Source organism: Parasteatoda tepidariorum, chromosome 4 (genome assembly GCF_982258835.1).
Source record: "Parasteatoda tepidariorum strain Cologne lab strain chromosome 4, Ptep-v5.0, whole genome shotgun sequence".
NCBI lineage: Eukaryota > Metazoa > Arthropoda > Arachnida > Araneae > Theridiidae > Parasteatoda > Parasteatoda tepidariorum.
In genome coordinates, this window is record NC_141758.1 from 67,826,297 (window position 1) to 67,838,290 (window position 11,994).

Sequence of the window (11,994 nt, forward strand, 5' to 3'; positions counted from 1 at the left end):
GCATAAAAAATGTTTACGAAAATTGGATACCTGAAAGAGATGTCATTGCGGGTAAATCGTGGCATTCGTTTATGCCACGATTCCAATCAGGTTCGACACACACGCGTGATGTCTCTTACAGGTTTCCAATTAATTCCGATCCAAAAATTGATTCAGTGTAGTGATAAACCAAGGCTAATTACTGTAACGTTTAACCATTGAAGCACAATTACGTAATTAAACCTAATCAGGGGAATTGAATCCCATGGTTGGTCCTAATCACGTATCCAATTAATAATTTTATTAATAACTTATATGATGTGTTCTAAAAAAATGAGAAGAAAAAACTATTATGTAATATTTGATTTAAGGACATTATTTTGACACTTTAATTGCTAATTTAATATTTCAAAGAGCACGCAGATCTCATTCTATATAAAATCGAAATGTTTGCCGAAGCGGTTTTGTAATGATTTTGGTAAAATTAACAATAAAATATGGTTTTATAATATGTGATTCAATTTGGTAAACTTGATTATGTTCAGTAATTTTATCCTGATATCTTAGAATATTTCATAAAAACCATTTATTCAGTTTATTTTACTTTTCAGTATCGTATTTTTTACGTTATGTGGGATAACAAGAATTATAATTTTATAAAGCAGAATTTCCCGAAAATCGTTATTATAGGAACGGAAAAATTACCAAATAAATGGTTTAAATACCGTATATTTTGGTTCATTACCAAAATTACGGATTTTTACCAGAAATTTCATTAACACACAGTACGGTAATTTTACCAGATTTTTTTTCTCTACGTATTTTGTCAAATATGTTATCCCTAATTATCACAGAAATTTTTATTATAATGGGTCAGTATATTAACCATATGTTAATAATTCATTTCAGAATTATTTCATAATTTGTTTCAGAATTTAAAATAGAAATACTTTTACAATCTTTACATAATAATACCTTGTTTGTAATATGAAGTTGAAATCAACAAAGAGATGATTATCTTTGAAAAAAATAAAGAAGTAAGGATCAACGTTTGCCTTCACTTATGAATTGTATACATTTTTTTACTTTATTTCAAAAAAGGAAAAATTTTCAAATTCAACGAAAATAGTTTTACTTCATGGTCATTCACTTCTGAAAATTGCTTGCAATTCACGAAAGATATATGGGTTTTTTGTTACTAAGAGTCAAAATATTGATTTAAAAGTTACTTAAGTGCAATTTTTCATTGTTTATAAACTCGCTTACATTTCATCTTGACTTTCAGTCACCTTAAATTTTAATATTGATAATTTTACCTCATAATGGATTAGAAGTGCGAAAATCCTTGATGAGGAAATTTCAATGGCAGTGTTTGTAATTTTCAAGGCGATGACTATGCAGTAGAAAGTATGCATTATAAGATAAAAACAGAATTCTTACTAAAAGGAATCTGTGATTTAAAATTTAAAACCTGAATATTTAAGTTCATATAAATACAATGTCCCAGATAAAAAGTTTATTCTGAAGTATGGAACAGCTCTAAGTATAAGGATAAAAATTAAAACCAAACATGGGAATTGCGGTTAGTATTTTTTGTGTTTATATATAAAAGTGTCAAAGTTATTTTTCTAAAACATTTGTTCAAAGAAAAGGCTTTTTAAATATTTTTACAATATTTTCAGTTAAAATAGATAAAAGATTTAATGGTATGATTATATAATATCATTGTAACTTTTATAATACCTATAAAATATTTCTTTACTTTAATATTTCTTACCTATAATTTACTGGTATGTACCAGTAATTATTTTTATCATCCTTGGTATGCCCTGCTATTATTACATTAGTTTGTTAATTTTAAGGACACGGTTTTTTTGTTAATTTTAAGTATACACAGTAAAAAAGTACTGGTAAAATTACTGTGCTGTATCGTAATGTTAATTCTGGTAATAAAAACAAGATATATGGTATTTGAAACCATTCACTTGGTAATTTTCCGCTTATATGGTAAAACTTTACCTGGTTTCCGAAACTACAGCCGTTATTACTGCAAATTTAGTATAAATATCAAATTGCGAAATAAATTTAACAAAAAAAAAACGACTTTATGCCATGTTCTAAGGTATCATGATAAAATTACCAGATTTTACGTTATTTAACAAAATTTTCAACTCACTATAAAACCATATTTGAGTGTTAATTTTACCAAAATAGTTACTAAGAAGCTTCGGTAATAATTCTGGAGCTATTTGGTGTTCCACATAGAGTTAAAAACATAGTAAATTTTACCATTCTTTTGAACTTAATTTACCATACTTTTGACTATACTTTTTTTCTCGGTGTAAATATATTTAAGCCGTTATCTAAACTTATTAACTGTTTTACACTTATTAAAGAGAAGATAAGTCATAATTACCTTTATTGTAAGTCTTGTACAAAACTGTAAACTCATTTAATTAAAATAATGAATAAAAAATTTAAAAGCCATATAAATAAATATTAAATCATAGTATGTATAGAAGGGAGGTAAGCATGAAATTTGTTAAAAAAATGCAAAGTTGGTTGACAGTTTACAGATATAAGGAAATAATTCATTCATCTAAGTATGCATTTATATTTTCTCAACACTTTAGCAATGCAAGCGGCAAGTTGTTCAATGGAATAAATACATTTTACTTCGGTTTTATGAACCAGAATTACGTTTTTTTTTGCTACAAGTGTCATTACCATTGCAGTGCTTAATTGTATTAGAATTTGCTTCCCCATGTACGAGTACATCTTGAAATGTTTTGAAATATTTTCTATAATTAGTGTTGTTTCCTTACCAGAATGTTATGCTTAATAATATTACTTTTAAACATATTACGGATTTAACTTATTATGGATATAACAGTTTTAAAAATATTGCTGATGTAACTGTCGATAGATTTTTCTGTTTCGTTCTCGTTAATATTAATTGATCGTAATGTGTACACTTTTTGTTAAACAAGGATTTAGAAAGAACATGCTAGGGGGGGGGGGCAAAAACCGAACACTTCTCAGAAATCAATAATTTTTTCTTATCCGCAAAATTTTGAATAGATAAGACTATTATTGATTTTAAAAATCTAAAAACTGACTTTGCAACATCTTCTAATACTTTTTCTTTTGTTTTCAGACTATTATTTTTGCAATCGGTATCCTGGTATGTGTTGTGGACCAGTGTTCGAGTACGGGTATGTACTATTGGCCTTATCAGAATAATCACGGAAGCCTTTCCTATCCAATTCAGTACGGTTCATTTGGTCCTTACTTAGCAATACCTATAAAATGTTTAGAACATAATGGGCAAAAGGAGGACAGAGGAAGTTCTGAAGGTAAGTTATGCAGTGCGCACTAATTTAAAATTCATAAATAAGTTATAACAGTTGGCCAAATAAAAAAAGTGGACAAGCTATAGAAGCGTCAGAAACACAGTAACAGTAGCAGCGTCACCAGAGTTTTTAGGATGGGTAACAGAAATGCACGGCAGACAGCTCATAATTTGTTAACCAGTCCACATGAGGGCTGGAAAAGATGCGTGAATAAAGTTGTACAAAACAGTTTGATTCAAAGGGACAGTTAAAAACTGCACAATTCCTTTATCGAGACACAGATACACAGATGCCCATAAGCAAAATATTTTCAAATGTTCCGTGACAGGACTTATTAATTTATACAAATGTTCTGTAAGCATTTCACACCGAAAAAAAGTCAATTTTACGTTAAAATACTATATTTTCATTTATTAAAATACAGGATCATACACAGATACACTACATTACTTTTTAAACCAAGGTAAACATTCTTGATTTGTTACTTTTTCAATCACTTTTGGAATACAAAATCACTTTTGAAATATATACAAACTGCACATTTCCTTTACTCAGACAAATTGCTACATAGATATAACATGTCAATCCTCTTCGATTATCTTTTTACTGGCTGCAGCAAAAGATTCACGAGAGATTATGGTTCTTGCTTGCCCTGAGTCTTGGCAGACCCATGCCCGTTCATGGAAACTTTTACATTCTCTTCAATGTGTCTAAGAGAGAGACAGAGTTTGCTACATATAGAAACCAATTGAGAATAAATGTATGTAGTACGCTCGCTATCTGGCAGTAGCATCATACGCTGCGTACTAGAAGCGTCGTGCTGTTTTGAAAACGCACATTTTTGTAAAACTTTACATTTATTTTAAATGTTCTAATGCCAACCGGTGAATCAGTTACATTCAAAATGTGTGCCGAGCTTAACTTACTCTAATATTCAGAACAGAAATGTTGCAAATGATTGACTGTATTTTATTGCTATCATACGCGTTTATTCTTACACACGTTACACTCTTACACTAATCACATTCTTCTCAAAATTCACAAACATAATTATTTTTAAGTTTATCAAATTTTGCTTGCCAGAACAAAATCAATCGTAATGTTTTTTTCAGTTGTAGTAAAAGCAACTTTACTTGTTAGCAGATTCCATTATTTGCATTACTATTTACATAACTTTCATTACACATAATATGTAATTTGCATAACATAATTTGTATACATAATTTGCATTATTATTTTTTTCATAAAATGCAATCAGAAATGAGGGGGCAATACTTAAAATGCTTCCTTCTCTTATTTAAATAAAGATAATTTTTCAAAGTAAAAGCATTTTTAAATTATAACTCATTATTAAAAATTTTCTAGATTTCGATAAAAATGCAAATATATAAAAATATTTTTTGTGGGGATCAAAACAGTCAAATATGGATAAAAATCTTATAAATTCTCAGGGTATTAAACAATTATTTGAAAATGATTTATACAAATTATCAGGAACATTATAAGGAAATTACATCAAAGATGCGACTATATTCTATTTTTCTTTCATTTCAATGAGAAATTAAACCGATTATGTTCAAAAACATTTTTTAGATACAATACTCAAAGTTGATTTACTCATTAATGTATGGTGCAGTAAAAATCACATACAATAAATTATGTTGAAAATAAATAAAGTGGAAGTTTGTCAAACAGTTTTTACCTGACTTGTGAAGAGTTCGCAAATAATGTATTAATTTTTAAATTTTAATTTTATTTTTATCATATTTTAAAATTCGAAAGCTTAAAAATTATTTCTAAAAATCCATTTTGTTTTTTCAGTGGATTTATATGGTTAATTCTTTTTCAGATGAAAATAATGAAGAAGAAAAAGAAAAGGAAAAAGGAGAGAATAAAGAAGAATTAGAAGAAGGTAATGGAAGAGAAGAAGAAAATGAATCTGAGAAAGAGGAGGAAAAGGAAGGCGAATCAGAGAAAGAGGAAAAAGAAGAGAAAGAGGAAAAAAAACTGAGAAAGGTTAAAAAATCTGAAAAAAAGAAGGGGAAATTTGATAAAAAAATTAAAGAAGGAAAAGAAAAGGAAGAAGAAGCTGAAGAGGAGGGAAAGGAGGAAGATAATGAGGAAAAAGAAAAAGAAGACGAACCTGAAAAAGAAGAAAAAGAGAAGGAAGAAGAACCTGAAGAAGAAGAAGAAAAAGAAAAGGAAGAAGAACATAAAGAGAAGGAAAAAGAAGAGGATGAAGAACCAGAAGATAATGAAAAAGAAAAGGAAGAGGAACCCGAAGAGGAAGAAAAGGAAAAGGAAGCCAAAGAAGAAGAAAAGGAACCAGAAGAAGAAGAAAAAGAAAAAGAAGAGGAGCCCGAAGAGGAAGAAAATGGCGACGAGGAAGAAAAGGATGAAGAGGAAGAAAAAGGAGAAAAGGAAGAAAAAGAAGAAAAGGAAAAAGAAGAAGAAAAGGAAGAAAAAGGAGAAAAGGAAGAGAAAGAAGAAGCAGAAGATAAGGAAAAAGAGCCTGAAAGGAAAAAGGAACGAAAATCAAAAGAAGAAGAGGACGATGAAGAAGAGAAAGAAAAGGAAGACGAGGATGAAAAAGAAGAGGATGACGAGGAAGAGAAGGATTCTAGGGAAGAAAATGAGAAAGAAAAAGAGGAAAAGGAGGGGGAATCTGAGAAAGGTAATTATTATTTTATTTTTTGGTTCTTTTTTCTTGTGAGATATTGAAATGGAAAATTCCATATATTAATATAGTAACGTATAAAAATATATGTTGATTTACATTATATTTTTATACGTTAAAATGTATTGATAAAGTTGGTAAAAGTTTTACAATTGAGAAACTGCTGTCGAAATTAGAAGAATAATTAGAGGATTTTTATGTTTTAGCACAGCTTTAAAAAAAATTTTTTTTTTGCTAAATATTAAAAAGGAAAGATGTGATTTAAGTATATTGAGCTTATTTTTATATTTTATTGCTGTGTGTTTTATTTTATTGCTGTGGATATTTTGGTTACTGTGTGTTTGCTTAAGAGAGATTCCATTCCAATATTATAATTTTTGGTAACTTACAATTTTAAAAAATATGTCTATCGAATTCTCGATGGTCATCAAACTGCAGACTTTATTGGGCAAGTAACAAATATAATAAATGATACAATACAGGTTGCAATATTTGCTACATAATGTGACGAATTTTATTGGTTTTCCTCCATTTTTTCTATTATTTTAATAGTGACAGCAGTTACACTTTATAGTCTTTTCTGAATTTTCATTAAATATAGGACATTACTGTTACAATAGATAATTCACTTAATTATAAGTAATGTACTTCAATAAATAGTTATCTAAAAATAATGTATAATTACTGTCTGTCAGATACAGTAGCATCTTTCTATTTGTGACTGTGAAAAGGCTTTTTTTGTATTATTTATAAATATATATGAATGGTTTCTATGGATACATTTTAAATGTAGTCATTTTCGTTTTTTACTTTATTTAAAAATATTTTTAACTAAATAATACCATTTTGCGTTGATAAATGTTAATTTTGTTACAATACAATTACCCTATTCTAAAAATAAATTGTTTAAAATGAAAAATTTAAAAGAAACCATTTATATTTAAAAAAAATAATTAATATATAAAAGAAATAAAACTTGAATGAAGTATAATGATTAAAGTTTTAATGCATTTACAAACTTGGAATTTCTAAAATAGTCATACATATTTTTAAAAAAACTGTGTAATCTACATAATTTAAGTCAATTAATTATAATTTACATAAATTAAGTTAAAAGGTTTTTATATTATTTATAAATATATATGAATGGTTTCTAAGTTTACATTTTAAATGTAGTCATTTTTAAATTTCATTTTATTTAAAGATACTTTTAACAAAATAATATCATTTTCCGTCGACAAATGTTAATTTAGTTTTAATACAATCATCCAAAGTATAAATATTGTAAAAATAAATTGTTTAGAATGAAACATTTAGAGGAAAACCATTTTTAATAAATAATTAATATTTAAAAATTAAAAGTTGAATGAAATATAATGATTAAAGCTTTAATGCATTTAGAAACTTGGAATTTCTGAAATAATTATACATATTTTTTAAAAAAAACTGTGTAATTTACATAATTTAAGTCCTGTTCATTGATTATTGACTATATTTATAATTGATACATTTGGGTTGAAAAACATCACTGTCTAAATACATGTGCAAGTGTTTAAATTACGCTAACGATTAAAATCTTAATATTCTAAATAAGATGATTTTAAATTCACTGTTCTTATCAGAAACTAAACGGTGATAAAATATATTACATTATTTAACAAAGAATAAAATTCATACATTGTAAAAAAATCCCGGATGAAATAACGGTTTAAAGTACCGGCAGTTTGGGTGCATCATGAGTAAGAAACATTTTACTGTAAAATATTATACCGTACTTTTTACATAAATATTTGATTAATAAGAGTTATTCAGTGATTTTACGGTATTTATTACTGTAAAAACTACGGTAAGCCAGATTTTTCCGTAACACGTTCCTGTAAAAATAGATTTTAAGGTAAAAAGTATTAGCACCATGAGTACCGGAACTTTTTACCGTAATTTTTTACAGTGTAATAGAGAAAAATCTTTCTTGATAAGAATCAAACTAGCACTAATATTCTATAAAGTTTGACAATATGAATCATCTGCATCAATAACTATATTTTTATGTGTATTTTGCGTATAAATAAAAAAGAAAGTACTAAAATTTATATAAATATGAAATATTATAGATTAATAATAATAAGCTTTATTTTATCGTTTTAGGACCAAATATGGCAAAAGTAAAATCCTGGTTTTACCAGCCTCTTCCTCCCGGATTTCCTGAAAGATCTTTTTCTAATATATTTTCAGAATCAAAAAGGCCATTCAACAGATTTCCTGTATCGCATCCAGCCAAAGGTGGCTACTCCTATTTTTACCAATATTAAAAAACTTTTATCCTCTTATACACTGTAAAAAATTACAGATCTAACTACGGTTTAAAATAGTATCTTTGGAGCATCATCCGTAAAATCTATTTAACCGTAAAATCCATTTAATATTTTACCGTAATTTTTACAATAATATTTTTGAATTGGAGTGATTTATTGGTTTTACGGTAGTCATTACTGTTAAAATTACGGTATAACAGATTTTTCTTTTGTTTAGTGACATGTTCCGGTAAAAGGGATTTTTCGGTAAAAAGTACTGACATCCTGAATGCAGGCACTTTTAATCGTAATTTGATCCGTAATTGTTTGCCTAAATTTATAAGGTTTCTCGTTACACCTAATAATATTCTAATGTAGGAATTCTTCAATTTTTTTAAAGAAAGGTAAGGGAGTGCACTTTTGAAATGAATCTTTATTGCTAAAAGTGTAACATCCTTATTTAAACATGAATTGTTTAAAGATTACTGGTCACCTTGTAAATAATTTTGTAGCAATTTTAAATAGTTGATTTGTCCTTCTTAACTTTTATTATTAATCATCAATTTTTTGTTGTTTTTAATGACTGCAAACATTTGATTTAATATCTTTATTGTGCTATTTACCCATCATTGACTAATTCATATGCCAATAGCTTTTAATGTCTTTTTGTGTTGATAATATTTATTTTTGAATCTCAAGCATTTTGATTCCGATATGATTTTTAAAATTTTAAAATAATGTAAATTGTTTTTTGAATTTCTTTAAAATGTAAACTAGTGAAATTTATATGTTTATTGTGTCTAGGTTCATTTGATCTGTGATTTAAATATATTAAATTCTAATTCAAGCAGTTTTGCTAATCTGCGCTGAATTTTCAGATCAAAAAATTAAAACATTTGAATTAACAAAATTCATGCCAATAATTAATTTGATGTATTTATTAGCATTGTTGTATTGTTCTAAGTATGTATTCGTGTGTATAGTAGGTTATTTATTAAAAACCAGTCATTTTTTAATGAGATAGTCTGTTTATTTATAGCAATTTCATTTTTTTACAGCATGTAGTGTTATTTAACATTATTTATGATTAGCATGAAAATAAATAATAAAGTATAAAGGAACATAAATTCAGAAATGTTTTTCAAAACAAAAGCATACAGATTGTCAGATTATTACACATTGTTGCAAATTCTTTTCCCATTTACTCTTAAAAAAACAAAAAAGAACTAACTATGATTGTTGTGTTATTGTTGATGTTTGAAAACCCTGTATTGTATGGAAGGCTTATAGACAGTGTTAATCATTCTATAGAATGCTTTTAGACATATCAGGAAATTTGAAAAGTTTTTTTTATAGATTGACAAGCAATCTTTAGGCAATGAAAGAAAAAAAAAGAATTTTGATTAGTTTCGTCCCTAAGGTTTTTTTTGGCATTCTACACTGAGAAAAAAGTATGGTTAAAACTACCAGATATGGTAACATTTACCGTGTTTTCGGTTTTATGGAAACACCAAAAAGCTGAGTAATTTTTATTGAAGCGCTTTGGTAACGATTTTGGTAAAATTAACTATAAAATATAGTTTCATAATAGCTAATGAAATTTGATAAATTTGGTAAATTTATCGAATATACCAAACTTTATGATACCATGATACTTTAGAAAATGGCCTAATTATCACTTTTTTCTTTTCAATTGGCTTTTATTTTTTGCATTTTTTACTAAATACGTGGTAATAAGAGTTACTATGTGAACGTAAAATTACTAAAAGACTGGTTTAAATACCGTATATTTTCGGTTTATTAACCAGAATATTGTTTTTTTCTTTTTAACAGAAATGTCACTTCCATACAATACAGTAACTTTAACAGAATTGTTTTCCCTATGTGCAGAAAGTCTAAGCAATGTGGGAAATATAAATAATTTTAAGCTTTACCGATCGATTTTAGGCTTTTATATTTAATAGGCGTTCTATAGAACAACATATTTAAGGCAATGACGTTAACAGTGAAATTAATAAATATAAAAGCATTTGTACGCAGATGTAATGGAATAAAAATAATATTTTCATTTAAAGAATATTATAACATGAAATTTTAATCTGCAATGTTTGTAATATAAAAGCAACATGGAAATAATACAAATAAATATGCTTGTTGTATCTAATTATAAAAATTTTTAAATCAGCAAAATTATGGTTGAGCTTGCACACATTTTGCTCCGATTTTACAAGTTTGGCGTTATATAAGACTTGGTAGGTATATACTTGAGATTATACAGAATTTGATTCATTTTTGCAATAAGTTCAAACCACTTTAAAATAACGTGATAACAGTAGACATTTTTTAATATTTGAATAACAATGAAAGAAATGTTGTAAAATTTATTTATCGATGTAAATTTTTTAAATAGCTGACCGATGAATTTATGATGCTTACATGAAATAACTTAATTTAATAATACTTTTCAATATTTTGTAGTTTTTATAGCTTTGAATATTTAGCTTTTGCAAATATTAACTCTGATATTGTTTGTTATGGTATTGTTTATTATGGTATTAGAAAGCAAGGATTATACAACGTCCTTTTTTTGTTATTTGTGGCTCGTCAGAAAAAAAATCAGGACATTAACCGAATAAAATATCTGGAAGTGTAATATTATTTAAATTCTGAAGAACAAGCACATTATACCATGTAACAAGGCATAAGAATGTGAATGAGATTTTATTTATGATTTTTCTTAAATTAGTTTTGAATTTTCACCAAATAATATTTATTGTAGTGCATTAGTAAATGGGATATATTGTACGGATTCCAATAGATCAACATTATGCTTTCGTAACGTCTCCTAGTTATTGAAACTTTCATATTCACAATACCACATTACCAACATATAAATGCATCAAATGATTAAAAACATATTATATTCAAAAATACAAATGAATATTTAGATATGCTCCTCAGACTCAAATATTTAATTAATATTTTGAATAGATTCATATTTTGAAAATAAAAACTAAAATTTTCTTTCATGTACTGGAATTTATAAGACTTTTACGATCAGCAGATTAAACTGGAGGCATTCAAACTTCTAGTTTTAGAATGAAAAAAATTAAAGAAAAATCAGGCCTCAAGTCTGTTTTATTCATTTGTATTAACACGGGTTGTTTAGTATGTTGTCCCTCTCTCATATGAAAAAAATCGTAAACGCGACCACCGTCACTGTTTTGGACGCTCAACTATACGTAATATATTATTTTGCTACGTAATATTATTCATATTGAGTTTTATTTTACTTAATATTTTATTTTGCTCAAAAACTGTAAGACTTAAAAACTTGAAATAACGTAGGCGTACGTAAAATACACTAGAATAAGATGGAACAAAATATGTTAACATTCTATAACTATTTCGAGAATTATTCACTGTTACAACTTGCAGTTAAGTTTGTAGTTGCAATGTAGAAATCGGAAAGCAACTAAAGAGTTAAAATTTTAAATAGGGTCATTTTTATTTATAAACTTAACAGGAGTTTTATTTTATTTGAAATTCCAATTTTACCAATTTTATATCACTTTCTTTGCTTTCAATAATGACAATTTAGTCCGTGAATTTTCGATGAAAATTTCATTTAAAACATTCGTGATTTAATTTTCAATGCCGAGAGGGGAAAAAAGAGAGAGAGAGAGAGAGAGCA

At 26.9% G+C, this 11,994-nt stretch overlaps 1 protein-coding gene across 1 annotated transcript; it reads left to right on the plus strand.

The window, feature by feature from the left end:
• The first annotated feature begins 1,373 nt into the window (after positions 1-1,373).
• LOC107449176 (uncharacterized) lies at positions 1,374-9,138 on the plus strand. Its single transcript, XM_071181590.2, has 4 exons — positions 1,374-1,561; positions 3,137-3,335; positions 5,182-6,006; positions 8,155-9,138. The coding sequence occupies exons 1-4, from the start codon at positions 1,550-1,552 to the stop codon at positions 8,316-8,318; spliced, it is 1,200 nt and encodes a 399-aa protein (XP_071037691.1). The 5' UTR covers positions 1,374-1,549; the 3' UTR covers positions 8,319-9,138.
• Positions 9,139-11,994: the final 2,856 nt, after the last annotated feature.

Coding starts and splice junctions, on each gene's coding strand:
- LOC107449176 (XM_071181590.2), top strand. Junction 3,336..5,181: donor GGACAGAGGAAGTTCTGAAG/GTAAGTTATGCA, acceptor ATTCTTTTTCAG/ATGAAAATAATGAAGAAGAA. Junction 6,007..8,154: donor GGAGGGGGAATCTGAGAAAG/GTAATTATTATT, acceptor TTATCGTTTTAG/GACCAAATATGGCAAAAGTA.